Here is a 25,320-nt window from a genome sequence, read left to right on the forward strand (position 1 = left end):
TATTCTATTCATGGAATTCCAGTTTCTATCAACACTGCAAACCATGCAGCTCTGATCTTCATTGAAATTAGTTTTCTATTAAAGGAATACAGCTCATAACATTAAAATGCACATTGTTTCAAAAGTATAGCCGCAAGATGTAAACATTTGTAGACGTAGTGCTTCCCATTTATTCATTTTGCATTACATTTCACAAAGTTTATTTAATTTTCTTGATACAATGTAACCCTTGCCAGCCTCCGTAAGCTGTGCACTTTTTACACTTTGAAAGAGACCCCACCACACACAAATGCACGTGCATACTTAGTAGGGGTGTAATGGTTCTCTTTAAAAACAAAACGGACGTTTCGCCACCCACAATTTGGTAAGCATTGGCACCGCAGTTCACCATGTTTATTGACGCATCTGGAACCCAAGGTTTTGTGAAGAAAATAAAGCATCAAGTAGACACGCACATTTTCAGCCTCCGCTAATGCACCTGAATGGATCTGTAAATAGACACGCTCCGCCTGTGTTTCACATGAGTCAACTTAATGGCATCACTGCTCTGCTAGCTTATTTCTGAAATGTTGGATGGCAGGGGATCAGAACGTCTCACTGACCAATCAGTTAGCACTTTCCTCGTGAATATTAATGAGCCTTCCCTGTCATCTTAAAATTGTTTTGAAGTGCACCTTGCTCATTTCAAAAGTGGTATGACAGCGCTACCAGGACCATTTATCAACACGGCTCAGTGGATAGAACACGTAGCAGGTGCAGTAATTCGCGGACAGGTCTCAACCAAACAGATTATTTTAAGTGCGCTTTTGAACCAGTGAGATGCGTGACGGGGATTGCAAAACCCGTTTGAATGCAGGACAGAATTGTCTGTTGCAAAACTCTTATGTCTCTGTTATGAAACTAGTTTAAAACTGTAAACAGCCCCCACATTTTTAATTGCATTGACAAAGAAAACTTGCATTAGAAGTTTTTTCAATCCTTACCTCACAACACTTACAAACATTTACCATGGATTTACTGTAGTAATACTGTGGCAGATCACTGCCCTCCCTATCGAAGGAGGAAGCGGGAACCAGGTTAACAATCACAGGGCTTAAAGTATTCCGGCCGGGGGCCGGATTTCCGGCTTGAGGGCAGGTCCGGCCTCCGGCGCAGGCAAAATGTATTAATCAGGCTGCAAATTACAGTCGGACGCACTTTTGGCGCAGACGCGCTTGGAAAAAACGAGTGCGCCGCTTCCATTATGAGCGCGCATACCGCTCGGCTGCATTTGAAACTGGGAACTTCAATGCGGTTTAATATTTTCGAGTCAATTGATTTCACCTACCAATCATATGAGAGGAGCGCAGCTCTAACTAACGTCACAAGCCTATCAGAAGCAGAGCAGGGCGGGTCCTGGCAACAGTGTGATTGAGATCCATACCTCACGTTAGCGTCGTCGGTGAAAGCATGGAGCGCAGAACTCCAGAAACAACATTAGGTGACTTAATGTCATCATGGATGAAAAGAAAGAAAGGATGTGAGTTGGTTGATTTCGTAAATTAGCTCAGGTCAGCATAATCATATTTTCTGTCTACACCTTTTGATGTTAGCCTTACGTTGACTGAGCTAACATTAACATACACTTCTGCTAGGTAACTTTAGACTGTTAGTTAAATATTTAATGTAGAACATTCTGTGTAGCTTACTAAAAAAACATTATGTGTAGGCCATTATGTGTAGGCCACACACACACGAGGCACAAAAAGTCGCGAACCAGTATCGAATTCTCTTTCGCGCTTGAACGAACAATAACCCTTAAATGAGTTAAATAAAATCTTAAATGGAAGTAAAGAGTAGTGAGAGAATGAGACGCGTGAGATCCTGTCACCAGCTGTAGATCTTAAAGTGACAGTAGCCACTAATTCTGTCTGTCAGTAAAGTTAACCAAAGAACAAAGGGAACAGAGAAAACTACTAACTACTCTTTGACTAAAGAACGCTTGTAGCTTTAATAAGGATTAATCTAATTTAATTTATAATTTATGCATTGTGGACTATTTTATAACCCTAAAATTTAGTATACTAAATAAAATATCAGTGATACTGGCCTTCATTAATAAAAAGATGCCATTAAGATACAGCCGTAATACTTAAAAATAAATGGTTCCATTTGAAGATAAGTCCGTCTGTGCAAAACAATGTGCCCCCCCACTTTCAAAAAAAGTGAATTTTTTTCACTTTAAGCCCTGCAATCATGAAGACTTTAATAACACAGACACTTCCAACTGAGACACAACATAAAAGAGTTGCCGGCACATACACGCACACACACGCAGCTCCATGTGACGCTCACACTGTTGGCCTTCCCGGACCAACGCAGCATGCACACGATACTCTGCTGCGTGCATTTTGCTCGCTCTCTCACATATCCGGTTCCTCTCTGCCAGCTGATTGAGGCAACTCGATGCCAGGAATCTGTCCTTATGGCCCAGCCATGTCCTCATCAAAAACACTTTCTGTAACTATGGAAGTTGAAAAAGTTTCTAAATGTATGTAGACTGCTGTCTTTCATTACAAAAATGCCATAGTTCTTTATATAGAAACCATAATTATTAATGGTAGTGAGGATGGAGGACCAAATGTGACAATATTAAACAATTAAATATATTTGCAATGTAAAAAATTTAATGCATTTTAAAATCTGACAAATGAGTATTTGCACTTTTATTTCCTTTTATGTAATATTTTATTTATTTGTTTCCACATGTATTTATTTCTGATGCCTATTAATGTCTATAGCCCATTAATGTATACAATTATTATTAGGCTGTTATTATTATCAAATTAATATTACAAATAATTTGCCCCACGGCACACAAACACGCACTTAAACTCACTTTATTATATTAATAACAGATGACAGAAAAGCCGTCTATTCGCAAGGATGACACGCTGTTTGTTTGGAACACGCGCATGTAAAAGGTGATTTTAAAATTAATTTGATATTTTTTATTTTTTTTGTGAAAGTTCAAAGTTTGAAATCAAGATGTCTTGCTTTATTGTGTAGGCTTAACCCTAACCCTACTGAATGAAAATGACCCCATAGTACCACCCAGCGTCCAACCAGCGGTATACCGGTGTTTGTCGAAAATGTGAAAAGGTTTGAATAGGAAAATCGTTGGAGCCGTTATTGCAAAGTCAAACCAATTCAAGGAAGTTAGTGTTAACATAGTGATAACAAAAAGGTGGTAGCTGCTTATCAAGGTCTGTGAAGTAAAAGGCAGCTGAACCTAAAACAAAAAATTGTTACAGTGCTATGAAACAATTAGGCCTGTTTAATGTGTGAGGTTAGATTTGAAGCCAAAACTTAAACACCAATTTCAGTGGTTCTATAATGTTCAAGGACCACATTAGTTAACATGTGGTTCTATCGTTTATCACCCCACCTAATCGTACTTTGTTTCTGTACAGTGTGCTTCACATTTCAAATACAAGCTCTGAAGCCTTGGTATCAAAAAGCCCATCATTACATATAAGGTAGTGATGGCAGAAATTAAGCTTTACAATAAAGAAAATAACAGCGTTTAGCTATTGTGCCACCCACAGCTGGAATTAACTTCCAGATGTGCTCCAACAGTAGCTACATTGAAATCCAGACTGAAAACACATATGTTTAGCGGTGTATTTACTGGCTGAGCATTGTGCTGCACTTACGGATTGCACAGTATTTTTTCTTTCATTGTTATTAATTTAAATATCTGGTGGAAACATTTGAAGCAGAGAGTGTGGGGTTATTAAAGACTACCAGAGTGGTTGCTTCATGATCACTGGGTAATAGACTTTAGAACCAAAGGTGTATATTAAAAGTCATGGGGGTGGCTGCTTCAATATGATGGGGTGATTGATCTTTGGACCCTTTGGGCACCTGTTCAGTGCTTCCACTCAGATAAGTGGTGCCCAAAGTCTGTGTCAAAATTCTTATTTTTATTTATTGTTGTTCTTGATTGATCATTTTGGATATAAATCATCGTTGGATCATTACTCGTGTCATGCACAGAGTGCACGACTTGCCAAAACTATAGTTTGCTAATAGTAAATCTGTAGAGTGGTTAAAAAGTTAGTTTTAATGAATTCATGACACGTATATATACTTCTGACTTCATATGTATGTGTGTATTTATTATATATATATATATATATATATATATATATATATATATTAGAGATGCACCAATCGACCGGCCAGTGACTGGAATCAGCCGATTTTCCGCATGCCCGGACCGGTGACCGGCCGGTCAGCCTCACGTCTTTCCGATTCCAAGCCGGTCCGTTTTGTTGCCAGCGGCGCAGGCAATAACGTCACAGCCGCACATAAACATGTCATTGCCGTGGAAGAGCTTCACTGTGAGTGAAGAATACATAAAGTTCGCAATTTGTAATAATTGTAAGGCTAAAGTAAACCATGGAGGAACCACCACAATAATGTTCAGAACAACAAACCTAATTGGACATTTATAACACCATCACCCAGCTGAAAATGCCCATTTTTTTTAAAAGAAGCTAAAAAAGGGAAAGCGGCTAAAGCTAGCCAGAGCTCAGAGCCAGTCACAAGTCAGCATCCTCTCCTATCTTTCCTTGGTATGAGCAGTGAAAAGACCAAAGCAATTACGAGGAAAATTATGGAATTCATGGCCCTGGATGACCAGCCATTCTCCATAGTTGAGGACAGAGGGTTCAGAAATCTGATACATTTCCTCGATACAGAGTAGGTGGTACTTTTCTCACGTCGCGTTGCACGAGTTGTTTAATCTCATGTTGTGTCACACATGCAGCCTGTTACAAGCATACCTATCAACATTTGGGTACACAAATCCGGGAGGGGAAGGGGGGTGCTGGATGGCAGAGGCAGGCTAAATACATACAAATTGTGCCGTTGTGATTAAATGTGCTGAGTAACGTAATTTTTCCCACCATGTCCGATATTAAAATCAGTGCGACACACAAGGTGTGGGTATTGTTGATATGGCTTCGGGATATGAAATTAAATTCTTCAGTCCAGCTGTTGTTAAATTTACTTAATTTTTAAGTTTACTCAGTACATTAAATCACAACAGCACAATTTGTACATGTACGTGTGTGTGTGTGTGTGTGTGTATGTACAGTGGGTACGGAAAGTATTCAGACCCCCTTAAATTTTCCACTCATTGTTATATTGCAGCCATTTGCTAAAATCATTTAAGTTCATTTTTTTTCCTCATTATTGTACACACAGCACCCCATATTGACAGAAAAACACAGAATTGTTGACATTTTTGCTCATTTATTAAAAAAGAAAAACTGAAATATCACATGGTCATAAGTATTCAGACCCTTTGTTCAGTATTTAGTAGAAGCACCCTTTTGATCTAATACAGCCCCGACTGGTGGATGGCTGCAGTGTTGGTTGACTTACTACAACTTTCTCCCATCTCCCGACTGCATCTCTGGAGCTCAGCCACAGTGATCTTTGGGTTTTTCTTTACCTCTCTCACCAAGGCTCTTCTCCCCGATAGCTCAGTTTGGCCGGATGGCCAGCTCTAGGAAGGGTTCTGGTCGTCCCAAACGTGAGCGCGATGACACCAAATTTAACACACCTGCTCCCCATTCACACCTGAGTCCTTGTAACACTAACGAGTCACATGACACCGGGGAGAGAAAATGGCTAATTGGGCCCAATTTGGACATTTGTACTTTGGGGTGTACTCACTTTTGTTGCCAGCGGTTTTGACATTAATGGCTGTGTTTTGAGTTATTTTGAGGGGACAGCAAATTTACATTTTTATACAAGCTTTACACTCACTACTTTACATTGTAGCAATGTGTAATTTCTTCAGTGTTGTCACATGAAAAGATATAATCAAATATTTACAAAAACTATGTATGTATATAATACTTTTCAGATGCACTGTGTGTGTGTGTGTGTGTGTGTGTGTGTGTTTGTGTATATGTGTGTATATGTTGTATGATACTAAGCTCACTATACAATACCATGTGTATTGTAAGATATATGATATATATATATATATATATATATATATATATATATATATATATATATATATATATATATATATATATATAACAAACACATTTTAGTGTAATAAAAACTAGGGATGGGCATTCATCAATAATTTGGTATTCAAAAATGTAAACTCATAAAACACAAATATTCGAAGATTCTGTTATTTAAATGAAGTTAATTAATGAGAAAGGGATGTTGTAAAATAGTTTTTAGTCATAAAATAGTTGCGTCACCACAAAAAAAAACAAGCTTCTAATTATTATTAAAACAAACTTATATCATGTCCTGTGTTTTTATATTATATATATTTGTTTTTAAACAAGCAATGTGTGAAAACAAAAAAGAATAGAATGAAAGTATTTAAGCTCATGCAAAGCGAAGAAAAAGAAACGGCTAATGAAGTAGACCGAAGTATTTAATGTACAGTATGAGTATAAACACTCGCCATATTATAGTTATCATGTTTATATTGTATCTCACGTCATGTAACTACATGCTCAGTAAACTATACTCATTTATACACTAGTTTAAATTATGGAATGTCCCTTACTTCAGCTAGCATATTCTTTTTCGGATGCCATGTTTGTTGTTTACAGAAGCATTGCGGGGATTACGTTGCTACGGGGACGCTGCTTTCTGATGAGCTGCACATATACGAGAGTAAAGTGTACACCGCTTATCTAGTACATTTAACAGGAACCCAGCTTTCTCCATGTAAGCCACATTCTCACTATAACCCATTTTCTGGTGTCTGTCTGAACATACTGACCTTTCTGAACCATTTGCTCAACAAATGTTATCAACTTGTGTCCACACTCAACAGCGACACCCAGTGCATTCTGTTATAACTGCCAGTTTTTATTTGTTCAAGATTTAACATTTATCTCACTGTATATATGGCCAGCAAAGCAAACTTTTTACTATTCTAATAATTATTGCATAATGAATATTCCACATCCCTATTAAAAACCAAACAGGTCAATATTGAGAGCTGCGGAACAGTCTCCTGCGAGAGGCGCCATTAAGCTCTCACAGCAAAACATCAACACAGTACATAGGCGAGAACATCGATGGCAAACGGCAAGTAGATTGTATTGTAGCATTATAGCTTGTCGAATTTGCCATACAACAGTTTCATATCCCAGTGCTATGGTACATTAAACATTTCGTTTTATTAACGCTGACATCACCTTGCAAATTGATGGATTTGTGAGGCAGAAACAGCAGCAGAAATTTTAACAGCTGCCTCTCCCAGCCAACACTGAGCGTGACATGCACAGCTAGACACTCATAAGTTACGAGTCATAACTATCAAAAAATAGCTTATTAAATAAATCTGACAACGTAAAAAAACCCACGATTACATGAGACATTTAATTATCTGCTTTTGAATTTTAAATGTAAACAGCTTTGAGAACAACACTTGCTCACATTTTATAAGCCTGTAATAACACTGGTAAAGTTTACATGCAAAGTTAAACAAGGGGAAAGGGGGCAAAATTAAGTGTGCCAATTTGGTTAGGTCAGGTTCCTTGAGGGGTTTGTTTTCACCACTAAATAACATTGTAAGAATTTGTTTCCCTTGCTTAAGTCACTTCAGCTTTTTTATAGGGGGGTTTCAGACAACAAGGCATGATTGTCTATGAAGCTGCTTTTAAACTATGTGTATTGTGAAAAGTGTTATACACCTATAAATGACTAGAGTGTAGACAAACTAATTTTCTCAAGAAAAACATTAAAATTTTTATTAGTTCCTATTAGTTTTTCTCAACAATCAAACAAAATAAATGGAGTGGTGTTGTTTAAGTTACTTGGAGCTCTGCTATTTGTTGTCAATGTCAGACAGTTTTGTGGCATTTATGATTTAAAAGACATTTATGTTGAATCCTTGAATACGTTTGATCGAAACATTTGTTTGTGCACATAGCATATTATATCATGAGGCCATGCATCGTATTGTAAAAGTTGTGTATCGTTACATGCCTAATTCTCACCTATTCCTCTTATCTCATTCCAGCACAGATTTGAAGTAATATAAAATATATTTGATTTTGCCCATGTTGTACATCTTAGGTTCTGTATATAAAAATACAGGACAAGTACTATTCTCTGCAGTCCCACATCTCCCCATCTCTCTTGTTCAGTTTATATAATATTGTTTGTTTGTGTATATCTGCATCACTGTTGTCTTTGTCTATTTTTTGGGCTGGACAGATGGCCTGTTTGGTGCTACACAAAGCCTGTCAGAATAAATTAATTTGAGGAATGTGACTGGGGGACAGGCAAACTTCTTTGAACTCTGATTGGCCACATGAAACTTACATTTCCTCATCTTAAAGCTAATTTAACTTGACATGGTTGCATTTAGTTGGATTATTTGTATGCAGTTCTATTTGCTGACATTATGGAGTTTTCTCAAATTCTATCCATTAAATTAATGTAAAGTTAGTACAGGAACCATGCCAAATTTCACTGCATCCTTTCTATGTTTATCATTAAAAATTATTAGTTACCATGTTGACTGAACAACCTCTTTTAAAAGGCCTTGGTGTTGTGTATGTGAAGTTATTTAACTCATGGCCAAGGTTTAAGAGTGATGTTGTTCCAAGTAGAGCCTTCACAAGAACACTTCAGCACTGACAAGGCAGTTTATTTATTCACTAACAACCTCTGGATACTTTAGCAACATCTAAATACTTATTTTCTTTCTTTTCAAAGAGTTCTCAACAAAAAATCCTCCACCTGCAGCAATGACAGCTTTGCAGGTCCTTGGTATTCTAGCTGTCAGTTTGTCCAGATACTCTGGTGACATTTCACCACATGCTTCCTGTAGCACTTGCCATAGATGTGGCTGTCTTGTCGGGCACTTCTCACGCACCTTATAGTCTAGCTGATCCCACAAAAGCTCAATGGGGTTAAGATCCATCACACTCTTTTCTAATTATCTGTTGTCCAATGTCTGTTTTTCTTTGTCCACTCTAACCTTACCTTTTTGTTTTTCTGTTTAAAAATTCTTCCCATAAGGCCTGCACCCGAGTCTTCTCTTTACTGTTGTACATGAAACTGGTGTTGAGCGGGTAGAATTCAATGAAGCTGTCAGCTGAGGACATGAGGTGTCTATTTCTTAAACTAGAGACTCGAGATGTACTTATCCTCTTGTTTATTTGTACATCTGGCCTCCCACATCTCTTTCTGTTCTTGTTAGAGCCAGTTGTCCTTTATCTTTGAAGACTGTAGTGGACACCTTTTTTTTTATTTTATTTTTTTGGCAATTTCAAGCATTGTATAGCCTTCATTCCTTAAAACAATGATTGACTGACGAGTTTCTAGTTTCTTTTTTGACCTAATATTGACCTTAAGACATGCCAGTCTATTGCATACAGTGGCAAATTAAAAACAAACACAGACAGTGTAAAGCTTCATTTAACAAACCAAATAGCTTTCAGCTGTGTTTGATATAATGACAAGTGATTTTCTAGTACCAAATTAGCAATTTGGCATGATAACTCAAGGATAAGGTTTTGGAGTGATGGCTGCTGGAAATGGGGCCTGTCTAGATTTGATAAAAAAAACGACTTTTTACATCAGTAATGTATACTTTGTGATCAGTTCAATGCCGCTTTGGTGAAATAAAGTACCAATTTCCTTCTGAAACCGCTGTATATAAAAATTTGTTTTAATGACTTCTACCTAAGTGAATGTAAACTTCTGCCATATATATATATCTCAATATCATGAGGTGGCATGTTTAAACAATTTTAACCACTCCCGATTTAAAATGAGTTAAAATATAGTTTTGTGTTTGACACAAGTGATTTTTCCAGCAGTTGTTTACATGGGGACAAAGATCTTACTTTTTGGAGAAATGTCCTCTGGTCTGATGAAACAAAATTTTTACTGTTTGGCCATAATGACCATTGTTATGTTTGGAGGAAAAAGAGTGAGGCTATCAAGCCGAAGAACACCATCCCAACCGTGAAGCATGAGGTGGCAGCATCCTTTTGTCGGGGTGCTTTGCTGCAGGAGGGACTGGTGCACTTCACAAAATAGATGGCATCATGAGAATGAAAAACTATGTGGATATATTGAAGCAACATCTCAAGACATCAGCCAGGAAGTTAAAGCTCAGTCGCAAATGGGTATTTTATATGGAGAATGACCCTAAGCATACCTCGAAATTTGTGGCAAAATGGCATACATAACACTGGTAAGGAAAACAAAGTCAAGGTATTGGAGTGGCCATCACAAAGCCCTGACCTCAATCCAATTGAAAATTTGAGGGCAGAACTGAAAAGTGTGTGTGAGCAAGGAGGCCTGCAAACCTTATTTACACCGGTTCTGAGGAGTGGGCCAAAATTCCAGCAACTTATTGTGAGAAGTTTGTGGAACGCTACCCAAAACGATTGACCAAAGTTAAACCATTTAAAGCCAATGCTACCAAATGCTAACAGTGTAAACTTCTTACCCACTGGGAATGTGATGAAAGAAATAAAAGCTGAAATAGTCCTCTCTACTATTATTCTGACATTTCACATTCTTAAAATAAAGAAGTGATCCTAACTGATCTAAGACAGGGAATGTTTTCTACGATTAAATGTCAGGAATTGTGAAAAACAGAGTTTAAATGCATTTTGCTAAGCTGTATGTAAACTTCTGACTTCAAATTTGTATGTATGTGTGTGTGTGTGTGTGTGTGTATGTATGTATGTATATATATATATATATATATATATACATACATACATACATACATACACACACACACACACACACACACACACACACACACACACACATATATATATATGTATATATATACATATGTGTGTGTGTGTGATCTTTACGTTGTATCTGTGTACCTGTTTTAGTCCACTTTGTGATAGGGTCTTATGCTGCCTTCACATGCTGTCAGAATTATCTTAATACGAGTTTCCCTCTCAGAAGTTGCAAATGAACGACCCCTCAAGTCATAATTACGACTGGGAAACTCCGATAATTTTGATACCAGAGTTTCTGAGATGGGAGGAGTCATAAACTTTCAATGTGATAGAGGAGACTACGGTTTCTGCAGTGAATGACAGGTTTTCTAAATTTTTGTAAATACGGTTACATTTTAGCGCTTACATGCAGCAACCATTTGATGCATGTTGGCTTGTAATTGACCAGAATCCCATTATCATCAGCAAGCTGAATCATTTTTGTTATGGTGTCAAAATAAAATTTGCCTTTATTTTTACAGAACACTGAAGGAAGATGTTTGTTTTTGAGTTGACAATGGCCATTTACTGCAGAAAAATATCCTCCATATACTGTTCTATCCACAGAAACCACTTGTTATGGGGTTACTTTAGATTTAAATACTAACTTTTTGCTGCCAAGCATATTTGTAACTACAGAAATGTGTAATTAGTGAATCTAGAGTGCTGTAAATACAACACACTCAGCTTATTAGCCTCACAAGTTCTTTTAGTATGTGTAATATACAATATAGAGAACAGTGTAAGCGCAGGGAGCAGCGCATGCAGAGTGTTTATTTAACTAAATTGCAGCCCTTGCTGTTTAATAATCATACTACATCATATCATAATTTCACTTTGATTTCGATTAATCGTTCAGAGGAAGGAAGGTCAAATTATGCTGCTTGCTTTGTCTTTGTGATTTTCATAACTTTTTCCATAATGTTTTTTTTTTCAAAACAGAGTAAAGCCATAGTATTTACACTTTTTGGGGAAATCAATTTTCAGATGGCTTGCTTAAAGTTGTCTCTGCATATTAAGTTGGGATTGGAGAAATGTTTTAACATAAAAAAATAAATTAACTGGAAAACACAACACACACAGAAAGAACCAGTTCCTATTCCAAGCATGCCATATCAGCCTTAGTTTTGCTGATTAAGGTTTTCTCCTTTAAACCACCTCAGTTGACACATCACATGTCATTTAGTAAAGTCTGTTTGTGTCTCTGAGCATAGCCTCTTACACTCAGCGGACCCTCTGGCGGTATCAGAAGTGAATTATGATTGTGCATTTAATATTTCTGGATAAATAAATAGTGATGTGTGGTACCACTTGAAAGCCAAGTATCTCTACTTTCCACAGAACATTATCCTCTTTATGTAATATAAAACAGGCAAATAATATCAAATGAAAGTTCTCATTCTCACAAATGTGAATCTGTGTTTGATTTTGTTGCAATAGTTCACAAATTTGAATAATCATCGAAAGAGTCCCAAAGTAAAATATGTTCTGAAAAAAATGCAAACGTCTCGTTTCTGCTCCGATCACTGCTTCTATATGTCCCGAGTAGGCAAAAATTCTAAATAATTTCTTACCTTAGATTGTTTTCCTTCAAATTAGCTTTCTGTGAGCTTGCATGTGTAAATAATCAACCATTTAGTCGCTGAAGTCCAGAGCAAAAAAAAAAAGCGGTGCAACAGGAAAAAACTATCTTCACATCATCTACAAATGATGGTGGTGTCCCCTGATGATGACAATGATATACAAATCTTATGTCTTTAAAGCTGAGACTCCAAGCTTTCCAACGGCATGTCAATCAAGCTTCTCTACCACTCATAGGCTGAGATATGCAACAAAAGAGCGAGGGAGACTACCACCGAGAGCACACGGTTACACATGCTTCGGGGCAGAGCACATGTAGAGATGCGAACGGATACTGTATTTGATGGTGGAATATTATGTCAGATTGTGATTATTTGTAGTTTTTGATTTTTTTTTTTAAATGGCATCTGGGAAGAGAAAGGCACCCCAGAAGGTCTTTGTACAAGCGGTCTTTGATGAACTTGATCACCAAAGTGACGAGGATTAGTGCAGCGACGGGAGTTAAGACTCTGTGAGAGAAGCTGCTTTTCTTGAGGGAGAAGACCCTGATTTTGATGAGTAAGTATATGTTTTTACACACAGTGATTTGAATCGTTATTTTTATTTTTAAAAAATAATAATTTTGAGATGGAGGTAATTGTGATTTTGTAATGAGCATTCATAAGTTTGATTGTCCAAAACCCATGCAGCTTGTTCTCCAATGGACTGTATTGCTTTGCAAGGACAAAACGCAGCAACTAAGCAAACAGTTTTTTGAGTGTGTATAGTAACATCTTTTACATGTGCATGGTAGGATAGCATTTCTAAGGTTTACGTTGCTACGAGTATTCAAACATGAATATATTTTCATAACAGTAATTTTTTTTTATTTTTCTTGTAGATTATGTATATTTACTGTGCAGATTACGGTTTATGTTTGCAGGGCCGAGTAGCTGTTTTAATTTTTAATAACTTTTACATTGTGTTTACATCTGTCCCATCTAGGCTGCAGTTATTCAGACATGAATAATGTGTTGAGTGTATCATTATGATTTTGTGTAATATACATTATTTCAGTGCCAACAACCAAGTGTGTAGTTATAATAAGGTGTTTGTTTTGTGTTACAGGCCAAATTTTGAACAAGTCAAAAAGTGTACAAGATGTTTTTCTTCCATTTCCTGGATATTGCTGTAGTGAACTGCTTTATTCTCCACCAGCACCTGGCAAAGGCTCAGAGCAAAACCCCTCTCAGCCAAAAAACATTCCGATAGACACTTGTGTCACAGCTGGTACGTGCTGCCACACCACCCAGCACATCTGGTGCCACAGAGTCATTCTCTTCTCGTCCAGGATAAGGAATGCTATCCAGAAGTTTTTGAAGCAGATGGCACAAGTGGCAGAAGAGTGTGTGCTCTGTGCAAGCTCTCAGGAAATAAAGTGAAAACACCAAAATGCCAGGTGCCGCTGTGTGCCAAAGAGGAACTGCATCAGGAAGTGGCACATTTAAAGGACAAAATCATAAATTAACTGAAAATTATTGGTGCGTTTATCTCATTGTTTTCAGAATGCCCAAAACTTCTTAAATGCTGACCATGTGTTTACAAGTTATTTTTTTGTGTCTCGTGTCAGCAGGTGGGAGTGGTAATGTATTTATTTTGCAGTTCTGCACGTTACTCTCTTATTATCTCTTTACAGTCTATATTTGCACTTTGAATCTTCACATAGTAAGTTACAGTATTGAGTTCTTTTTTTTATGTCTTGTGTGAGCAGGTTGGAGTGGTAATTTTATGATATTGCAGCTCTGCATAGGTTTCTGTCCTATTTAGCTGTTTACAGTCTGTATTTGCACTTGTAATCTTCAAGTAGTACATGGTGGAAGTTATGGTACAAGTAGACCATAACTTGTGTTTTTATACAACAATAAAAATGGTTTTGTGTAAAACACAAAAACTGCTGCTCCATCTCATTCCTTTTCTGCCATTTTGCCTATTACTTGTGTCACAGAGACAAAGGTGATGAAACCTAAAAGAAAATCCAGAAAATGCTCTTGCCATGTGTAACATACAGTAAAAGTAGAATCATCATATCACATTGTTTTTCTCTGAATCATCACTGGTGTCCTCATACAGTCCTGTTTTGACATTGTCAGTGGTGTGAATGACTGCTGTTATAATGCAATGTAGTCAATTTGATTGCTACTGAGGGCAATGGAGATAATATTTGTTTAATGATTTTGTTTAAAGTTATTCTCTGCATGTTATTTGTTTTACTCTTTTAATCCATCTGTTATCTCTCAACAGGACCAATCAGCAGTATTATGGTGAATAAGTTTGGCAGTCGGCCAATCATGATTGCTGGGGGCTGTCTGTCTGGCACAGGATTGGTTGCCGCATCATTCTGTAACACAGTGGAGGGCCTTTACTTCTGTGTGGGAGTTATAGGTGGTAAGCACATTGAATGGCACTGGTCTTAAGTAATCAGAGACCCTCTTATTTACATATGGTATTAACATCCGTTTCAGGTGATCTGATCACAAGTGGACAGCACTAAATAGAGGTGTTATCAGTGTACAAAATGATTTGTCATCCAATTACTCAAAGCACATTCGCAGCAAGTCAAAAATGCATGTGACCAAAATTACAATTGCTCATAGCCTACATATTGCTGGTAAAATCTTAAAACGATTGATCATAACAAATGTGATATTAGGTAAAGTATAAAAAATATCTCCGTAATGAGCTACATAACATTTTAATACATCCGATATGAAGCTTGCAGAACTGCTGTCCTGTTGTGTGAGGCTTCCTCTGTGTGCAAAGTGTTTCAATTACATTTACATCCAGCAGTTGAACAGCAATTTACAAGTTATATATATATATATATATATATATATATATATATATATATATATATATATATATATATATATATATATATATATATATATACACACAGATCAGCCACAACATTAAAACCACCTGCCTAATATTGTGTTTGTCCTCCTCGTGTCGCCAAAACGGCGCCAACCCGCATTTCTTCTCACCACAATTGTACAGAGTGGTTATCTGAGTTACCGTAGACTTTGTCAGTTCGAGCCATTCTTTGTTGACCTCTCATCAACAAGGCATTTCCAAATGAAGAACTACCCCTCACTGGATGTTTTCTGTTCTTTGTACCATTCTGAGTAAATTATAAATCAAATCAATCAAATCACTTTATTTTCACACTACCATGTACACAACCATGTACACAAGTGCAACAGTAGTGTGCAGTTCCGAGCAACATGGCAGTCATGACAGTGACGAGACATATACCAATTACAATAAACAACATATTTACAAAACATCGTTGATCATGAGAGATCAAGTGTTCAAAAGTCTGATTGCTTGGGGGAAGAAGCTGTCATGTAGTCGCCTAGTGTGGGTCCTGATGCTGCGATACCACCTGCCTGATGGTAGCAGTGAGAGCAGCCCATGACTCGGGTGGCTGGAGTCTCTGATGATGCTCAGAGCTTTCTTCACACACCGCCTGTTATATATGTCCTGGAGGGAGGGAAGCAGTGTGTATTGTAGATGCAATGGCATCATCAGTGGAGCGGTTGTTGCGGTAGGCAAACTGCAATGGGTCCAAAGATGTGGGCAGCACAGAGCAGATGTGGTCTCTGATTAGCCTCTGCTGCTTGAAACACTTCTTTTTGTGCTTATTATGTAGCACAACACACAGGCCCCGTTTCTACCTGGTATTAAGATGCGTATCGGGTGATCCGATTACATGTGGTCAGATGAGACACTTGGCTGTTTAAACCTGGTCACTTAAATGCATCATCTGTGACCACTTGTGTTTGGATTTGGAGGGTATGGTTTTTGATATCATGATGACATACATCAGTCTTTTTGTCTCTGTGTTACTGCATGATATTTAAGTGCAACAAAGACAAAGAAAGCTCTCAAACATTGGTAGGTAATCCACTTTTTCTTCCAGATGCGGTTGAAATGCAATTAAGTACAAACACAATATGTCAAGTAGAATCCATCTCTGTGGATTACCTATTAAAAGAGCTTGATGTTCATCCCGGTCATCTGTGTTGATATCAGACATTCTGAAGAAGGTTCGTGAAGCTCTCGTGATTGTGTATGTATCCCTTTTTTAAATTTCCCAATCGGACGGTTATTTCCTTTTAAAGCTGCTCGTAAACTCTTGTTTTAGCGCAGAGGTTGATTGACTTGTGAGGGGTGGCGCTTCACTGCTGCCGGGACGCAAACAGGACAGATTAAGCTGCATTTAGCCTGCCAGCTACTTTGTCTGTGCATGTCGCCAGTGGCTGGCGGTTAGGTCGCTAGTGGTGTATGGAGTGTTTAAACAGCATTATTATTAAAATATTTGGATCACGTTAGCTCTACCATCATCTCGCGTATTGGCTGTCACTCCCAAAAGTAGCTCAACATTTGCATAAAGTTAAACATTTCTCAACTTTGTCACGTCGATGGACTCGCCAACGGTCGCCATCGCTTGTGTCACCGGAAGTCGCCAGCTCTCATTGAAAATGAATGAGATGAGGTTCTTTTGTTGCTGCGTGTCGCTGGCAGTGTGAACACAGTTTTAGAGTTTACACCTAAAATGCGATCTGGTCGCAAGAGTTTTTGATCACATTTGTGTATGATTTTTGCAATCTGACCACAAAACATAGACCCTGGGCTGACCACTAGGAGTGTAACAACAGTTCTCGGTAAAAAAGTAACCGTATGGTTCACCACCCACAATTCAGGAAGCATCGCCACCGCGGTTCACCAAGTTTATTGACACATCTGTAGCACAAGGTTTTGTGAACAAAATAAAGCATCAACTAAATGTTACCTCCACCGCTAATGCACCTGAATGTATCTGTAAATTGCAAGTGTTCTGTGTTGTTCTGTGTTGCTATTACAACAGCGATTGTCAAAAACGTTTACAAAACCGGCACTGTTTGCAGACATCGCTCGACACGAGTGCCGTATACTGAGAAACCATCGGGGAAATATAGCCTGTACAGAGCCACAGATGAGCCGAAACGGCACACTCCCTTTTGTTATTAAGCAAGGACTCTGCTGATTCGGACAGCCATAAAACAATAACTAAAGCAATTTGAGGTGTTCTTTGCCAATGTTTCTTTCAACATATGACAAAGATGTGTGATTTCCACTTATGATTAAAACACTCGAGCCACGTCACAACATTCCTCGTATCAATTTGATTAGCAAAGTTCCTTCTATAGTGATGTACAGCTTCTGAATATTGAATATATGTGCATTAGAGTTTGAAATGCATTTTATGTCAATGCATGTAGTGTAATAGTGCATGTAATAAGTTAATGTTGATTTATTAATTAGAGAAAAGGTTTTTTTTAGTTGAAGACCCAGCAAAAATTAACAATGGTTTTACAATAGTAATATTGTAGTAACCATGACTGCAGTCACCTTGGTTGTATTTGATACAATTAACCAAGGTTTTACAACAATAATACTGTAGTTTCCATATAGTAACCATGATTATATATTGTAAACATGACAGTAGTCATGTTGATTTTGTGGTTACTATATTTTTACTACAATTACCATAGTTAAACTATGGTTACTGTAAAACAATGATTTTTATTCAGGGCAACCTGTTGAAGTGTTTGTTACCAAACAGAGTATTCTTTGGTTTTGGCAGTAATATTTTTTCTGTACATCGCATATACCGCACTGTAGGAAACCGTGAAACAAACCGAACCATGAGAAATTTTAACCGTTACACCCCTACTTGACCACATGTGATCAGATCACCCGAAACTCATCTAAATACCAGGTGGAAATGGGGTCATAGTGCATTATGTATGCAGTCATATAATCACAAACCCTCCCTTTGAAACATGATTACAAGTTTTCTCAGAAGACGCATTTAAGACCCATACTACCAGGTGTAAACAGTGATCTGTCTCACATGACGAGAGTGAGATGGATGTTAATACCAGGTGTAAACATTGTATTACAATCAGTATTTAGACCTATTACAACAGTAATAGGTCTAAATACTGATCATAGCAAGTCCAAAACAGATTGAGACAAAAAGAGATTTAAATACTGAAAGTTTTGACACTTGGTGTCTGAATCATGTATACAAGCTTTCTCTCATTTTCTCTTTTTAGGCCTGGGTTTGGCTTTCAATCTCAACCCAGCATTGACAATGATTGGTAAATACTTCTACAAGCGTCGGCCAATAGCTAATGGCATCGCAATGGCGGGCAGCCCAGTGTTCCTGTGCACATTGGCCCCACTGAACAGCTGGCTGTTTGATCAGTACGGGTGGAGGGGCAGTTTCCTCATCCTGGGTGGAGCTTTGCTGAACTGTTGCGTTGCAGGATCGTTAATGCGGCCCATTGGACCAAAACCACTGCCTACCAGACCAAAAGAGGAAGAATCGAAACTACAAGAGAAAAAAACTGTCCTGCAGACTGTAAACAGTTTCCTGGATCTGACCCTCTTCACCCACCGAGGCTTCTTGCTGTACCTGCTAGGAAACGTCATAATGTTCTTTGGTCTGTTTGCACCCCTTGTCTTCCTCAGTAACTATGCAAAGAGTAAAGACATTGCCAAGGATAAGGCTGCTTTTTTATTGTCCATTCTGGCCTTCACTGATATGATCGCACGGCCATCCATGGGCCTAGTGGCCAACACGCGCTGGGTCCGTCCACACATACAGTACTTCTTTGCCTTATCTGTGCTGTATAACGGTGTCTGCCACCTGATGGCACCATTCTCCACAGATTACATGGGCTTTGCTATTTATGCCGTGTTTTTTGGTGTGGCATTCGGCTGGCTCAGTTCTGTACTCTTCGAGACACTTATGGACCTGGTGGGTGCTCAGAGATTCTCCAGTGCAGTCGGCCTGGTCACCATCGTAGAGTGTGCTCCTGTACTGCTGGGGCCTCCATTACTAGGTAAGAGACGGGGTTAAACCCTATTTCAGTCATGTCAACTCTCGTAATAAATGTAAGGTTTTATAATGGATATTACTAAATTGGATCATCGCAAGTAAATCAAATTGCTACTGCTAGAAAATGCACAGACATGCTGTTGAACATGTAAGATATGCTGATGCAGCACAATTAAGCTCAAAGTATACTCCAATTTTGACAATCGCTGGGCTCTATCCTTTCAATTTGACTGTGCACGCACACAGGTGGTTGATGCATGCACGCTACAACTGCTATGAGATACTGGACTATTTCTCTTAAGGTGTGTGTCCATATGTGTCTTTTTAATATTTCAAACTTGTTATACAAATGCAAGGATTTTTCTGAACCACCTCACACTCTCGCTCTTGACGTGTACATCCACTGTTGTTGTATCCAACTTAATTTCTTGTTGTTTATTGCCGTTTATCCTCATCTTGCACTTCTTTGTGAAAGTGAGTGTTACCAGCTTGTGGACCCACTAATTAGTGCAAATAAAATAGACTATGTACAGAGGATGCAGGGTTAGAAAAATTCGGCCACACCCAAACAGTTCTCGAACACTACTGATGATGGTATTTACATCACTTGCCCTGTACGCATACGCTAGCATACGTGTCAAAACCGAAGTATACTTTGGGCTTTAGACATACACTCACCTAAAGGATTATTAGGAACACCTGTTCAATTTCTCATTAATGCAATTATCTAATCAACCAATCACATGGCAGTTGCTTCAATGCATTTAGGGGTGTGGTCCTGGTCAAGACAATCTCCTGAACTCCAAACTGAATGTCAGAATGGGAAAGAAAGGTGATTTAAGCAGTTGAGCGTGGCATGGTTGTTGGTGCCAGACGGGCCGGTCTGAGTTTTTCACAATCTGCTCAGTTACTGGGATTTTCACGCACAACCATTTCTAGGGTTTACAAAGAATGGTGTGAAAAGGGAAAAACATCCAGTATGCGGCAGTCCTGTGGGCGAAAATGCCTTGTTGATGCTAGAGGTCAGAGGAGAATGGGCCGACTGATTCAAGCTGATAGAGGAGCAACTTTGCCTGAAATAACCACTCGTTACAACCGAGGTATGCAGCAAAGCATTTGTGAAGCCACAACACGCACAACCTTGAGGCGGATGGGCTACAACAGCAGAAGACCCCACCGGGTACAACTCATCTCCACTACAAATAGGAAAAAGAGGCTACAATTTGCAAGAGCTCACCAAAATTGGACAGTTGAGTTTCTGTTGAGACATTCAGATGGTAGAGTCAGAATTTGGCATAAACAGAATGAGAACATGGATCCATCATGCCTTGTTACCACTGTGCAGGCTGGTGGTGGTGGTGTAATGGTGTGGGGGATGTTTTCTTGGCACACTTTAGGCCCCTTAGTGCCAATTGGGCATCGTTTAAATGCCACGGCCTACCTGAGCATTGTTTCTGACCATGTCCATCCCTTTATGGCCACCATGTACCCATCCTCTGATGGCTACTTCCAGCAGGATAATGCACCATGTCACAAAGCTCGAATCATTTCAAATTGGTTTCTTGAACATGACAATGAGTTCACTGTACTAAAATGGCCCCCACAGTCACCAGATCTCAACCCAATAGAGCATCTTTGGGATGTGGTGGAACGGGAGCTTCTTGCCCTGGATGTGCATCCCACAAATCTCCATCAACTGCAAGATGCTATCCTATCAATATGGGCCAACATTTCTAAAGAATGCTTTCAGCACCTTGTTGAATCAATGCCACGTAGAATTAAGGCAGTACTGAAGGCGAAAGGGGGTCAAACACAGTATTAGTATGGTGTTCCTAATAATCCTTTAGGTGAGTGTATATAAGACATGCTAAATCAAGCATGTAGGACATGCTGCTGCTGTACAATTAGATAAGTATACAATCCCTGTGAAGCAGATCTAGACAAGTGGTCTTTGGGAGAAAGTCTATTTCACAGAGTAAACTTGTAGCATGCTGCAGTTAATTGCTGAGGCAATTAATATGTTGGACAAAGAGAGAAGTGTGCAAGTTGATTGGCTAGCAGATTACAAGTCAAAAGACCTGTCAGCTTGGACCATCTAGAGTTTCATGACTGAATTTTGGATTCTTTAACTAATTTAATATGTTATAACTTATTAGGGTCGTCACAATACCAAAACTGATACTTCCCTACAGCATGTCCTGGACCAGTCATTGTGTAATGGAGATTAATGAGCTGTTTGTCCATGTCTCTCTCTCCGCAGGAAGACTCAATGACATCTACCATGACTATAAATACACATATCAGAGTTGTGGAGCCGTCCTGGTGGTGGCCAGTGTATTTCTGTTCGTTGGAATGGGAATCAACTACCGAATGTTGGACAAAGAGAAGAGGGAGGAGGAAAAAAGAGCCAGGCAGGAAGGGGATGATGAAGAGACAAATATAGACAATGCCTTAAAAGAGAAGGCAAAGGAGGCAGAGAGAGACTCATGCGATGCATGAGCAGTCATGGCTAAAATAGAGAAGGGGACACTATAATGTGCGCACACGCACGTCTTCCAATTCTGAGAGTCCGAAATAATAAACACAAAATTAATTCCCTCTGAGGAGTCACAATGAGCCAATGTTTAAAAAAAAAAAAAAAAAAGCACAAAAGACTCTGCTGCCAAGAAATTCTCCCATATTCTCCTGAGAAAATAATTTAATGGTATCACCACATTATGATGTGGTTTTATTTTCCAGTGCCATCATTCATATGGGTGTGTTTTTACCCTCAATGTCATAATTCACCTTTTGCTGATACATTATTGCCACGATGAGTGCATTTCTAATTTTAGACTTACTCAGTTCATTAGCCTTTAAATACACGACCAGTGAACACTGAATCTCTCAGCTGAGATTGATATTTAATCACAGATCCTGTGTCATCATCTCTGTGTGTAGGGGTGTTGAGAATTTGACAGTTTTGGACAAAGAAAGAATACTCTTTCACTCAGTCTTCCATTATAGGAATCGGGCCAGATGTCTTTTTGACTAAAGTTCATTATATTAAATGGACACCATTTTTCAATGTAGAAATGTTTTAGTATCTGTGTGCAGTCTTTGATATTCCAATTGGCTGGTAGAGAATACTACCAGGCTTTGCTCGAGATAAACAATTCATGGTTTTTAAACATTCTGAGAGCTCTTGTCAAATATAATCTGTTTTGTGGCAGGTTGCATTGTAGGAAGCTCTTGTGCCTTTGATCCGATTCCTTTCTATCTACAGTGCATACATGTATTTAAAGGCCATAAATGTAACTAACTCCTAACCCCTCTTTTACAAAACTCTTTTCAATGTATAATTATTGATTAATTTCATAAGCTGATGCCCTGCTCTTCAGTTTGTAGTCTTAAAACCTGGAGGAGAATTTGCGATTTTTATGTCAAGGGTTTCCTCCCTGATTTCAAATGGGGTTAAGTGTAGCATTTTTGATTTTTTTAGTAAAATAAGGTTTGTGGTAGACATTGCTTGAAGAGACTTTACTGTTTTGTTACGAATCATACCTCAAACATTAGTTTTGAAACCATTGTGTGCTTAAATGTAGTTGCTACAAAAGGACTACAGCGTTTGTCAAATGAATCACACATCATTCATCAATCATATGTGTCTTTCAAATAATGTTAACCACATACCATATATTTAACTCTTAAAAATGCTGTTCTTAAAAGCACAATGGTAAATTAGCCTTCCTGGTTGCCCTACAAATTGATGTTGTGACTGATAAAAAGTGCTTAATTTCTATAAAGCACACGTACCTCCATTTTAGATCTTTTCATCTGGAAAGCATCACAATCTACAAAGTAAAAAATACGTCTTCCAGGTGTTAACACATCAAACTGACATCTGCGTGATGAATGTGTGTTATCAGGGATTTAACAAAGGCAACCAATCCAGACGTCTCTTTGATGTATATTTACACCTGGAAGACTTTGTATTTTTTTACGTGGTTTGCTCATCTGCAAAACGACTAAGATGTACGTCAAAAAGTATGTCTTGGATGTCAATAAGACATTCAATAGATGTTTTTGAGACTGTTATGATTTAGAATATTTGTAAATCTTATCTTTTTAAGATATTAAAATCTGCTCAAGATTGTGTTACTTTCCATATGAAAAGTTCTAAAAAATTACATCTCTGAGATGTACATGTGCTATATGAGGTACTGCATTACTGTTGGTTGCAGATGAATTCCAGACTTGAAAGGCTTAATTTCAAGTTCTGATATTATTTTAAAGCTCCAGACCTGATCATATGTTTAATTGCATAATAAATGTGCATTTCTTTTATGTAAACAGGAGTGCTGAAACAGTAAGGATTTTCTTTGTTTTTCAAGCCCATTTTATTCCTTATTTCAGATCACATTTGATGGGCTTCTGGAAACCAATATACATGACATTAGTGGATATGAACAGTTCAGTGACCACATTGCTTCTCTAGAGTGCTCATAGGCCACTTAAAAGGGTGTTTGATGTATTGACTTCACATTGAAAAGTGAGGAAACATCACAACCTGATGGCCACGGTACTACATTGCACCACTGCAATCCATTATCACATTTTATAGTATTATTGGGAAAGTTCAGTATGTATAGTTCTGTTCTAGTATCAGTTTTTAACTGCAGTAATTGTTGTATAATGCACTTTAATTAGGTAAAGGTACATTTTAAATGAAGGTCAACAGAATTAAATCTCTTGTAATGCACAAGCAGCATTGACAGTGTAAGGCAAATATTCTTTTTCTCTATAGAATTGAATCTGTGCTGAGTTATATGTGCTTGCATACTGCTTTACTCTGGCAGAGTTGGTAATGAAATGTCTGTGCATGGAGGTATAACAGTAGCTGTGAGAGCAGAATGAGATCCAGTGCAGTGCTAACTGGACTCAATTTCAGTGTCTCGGATCAGGGCTCTGACTGAACTCCTGTTTACAGGATCAGAGCCGTTTAAACTCCACTCTACCGGGTGTACAGGGTAGATTTATTCTCAACGTTGTTCAGCTAATAATTGAATGATTCAAAATACAGCTGTACAAAGACAATAGACCACCCTGAGAAAATGCAATGAAACGGTTAGACTTCAAAGCCTTTTCACTCTCCTCATCTCATTTTCCATTATTTCATCCCCATTTATTTTCTTGCCAGTAGATGTGACAAAAGTAACAACAACCAGAATGCTTTTACATCTGTCAGACAATTGGGGGCAAAGAGAGATGGGAGTGTTTGAGATTGTGTATATTTGTATGCATGTTTGTGCACAGAGATTCCATGCAAACGTCACTAATTTCATTATTAATTTAGGACATGAGGTTAAAAGTTCTAGTAGACTGTAGAATTAATGGTATTTTTAAGTATTTTAAACGATATGTGTGATTTAATTTTTATGTGTGCCTAGATGAGCAAATCAATAAACAATTTTTAAAAATATAAATCTGTTTTTTACTCCTTATTGAGTGAGAATTATATAAATGGCATTAACAGTTGTGTAGCCTATAAATTAGATATCGCAACGGTCAACTAATTTGATTGGTTCCTAGAAGCCCCAATAGTATCCCTGCCTTCCTCCTCGATCTTTCAAAAGTCTTTTCAGTGAGAAATTTGTGCCAAAAGTGTGATTGCAACAAATGGAAGATGAAACTGTGTATATCAGATTATTTCTGGAAAATATTTATGCCACAAACACAAGTCATTTACAGGTTTGCAGTTGTTTATTTTAGACATACAGACTGATTCTACGTGGTCAATCCATTTTGCTGTTCATGACACCCTTTCTTTGCTTGCATATCGTTGATTGCTGGTTTGCAATGTTTTTGTACATGTTTAGGGACAAAAAAAGTGCCAACAGTGTATGCACCAAAAAAGGAAGTCTGAAGAATATACACCAAATCTACTTTGTGTTACATCTTTACAAAATGATCTGTGTGCATGCAATTTATTTTTATGCTTGCAATTTGATTTACACTTGTAACATCATT

The 25,320-nt window shown here is 38.1% G+C and overlaps 1 protein-coding gene across 2 annotated transcripts in view; it reads left to right on the forward strand.

Annotated features, from left to right (window-relative positions):
* Positions 1–25,044, forward strand: part of LOC127620752 (monocarboxylate transporter 1-like) — a 45,403-nt gene extending 20,359 nt beyond the window's left edge. Inside the window, exons 3-5 of one of the 2 annotated variants that reach the window (XM_052093970.1) lie at positions 14,661–14,804; positions 18,524–19,315; positions 21,572–25,044. In XM_052093970.1, coding sequence (XP_051949930.1) covers positions 14,661–14,804; positions 18,524–19,315; positions 21,572–21,810 — 1,175 coding nt within the window. In that variant the 3' untranslated portion in view covers positions 21,811–25,044. The remainder of the gene's footprint in view (positions 1–14,660; positions 14,805–18,523; positions 19,316–21,571) is intronic. The other variant, XM_052093969.1, reaches the window with a different exon arrangement.
* The last annotated feature ends 276 nt before the right edge of the window (positions 25,045–25,320 follow it).

Source organism: Xyrauchen texanus, chromosome 27, assembly GCF_025860055.1.
Source record: "Xyrauchen texanus isolate HMW12.3.18 chromosome 27, RBS_HiC_50CHRs, whole genome shotgun sequence".
NCBI lineage: Eukaryota > Metazoa > Chordata > Actinopteri > Cypriniformes > Catostomidae > Xyrauchen > Xyrauchen texanus.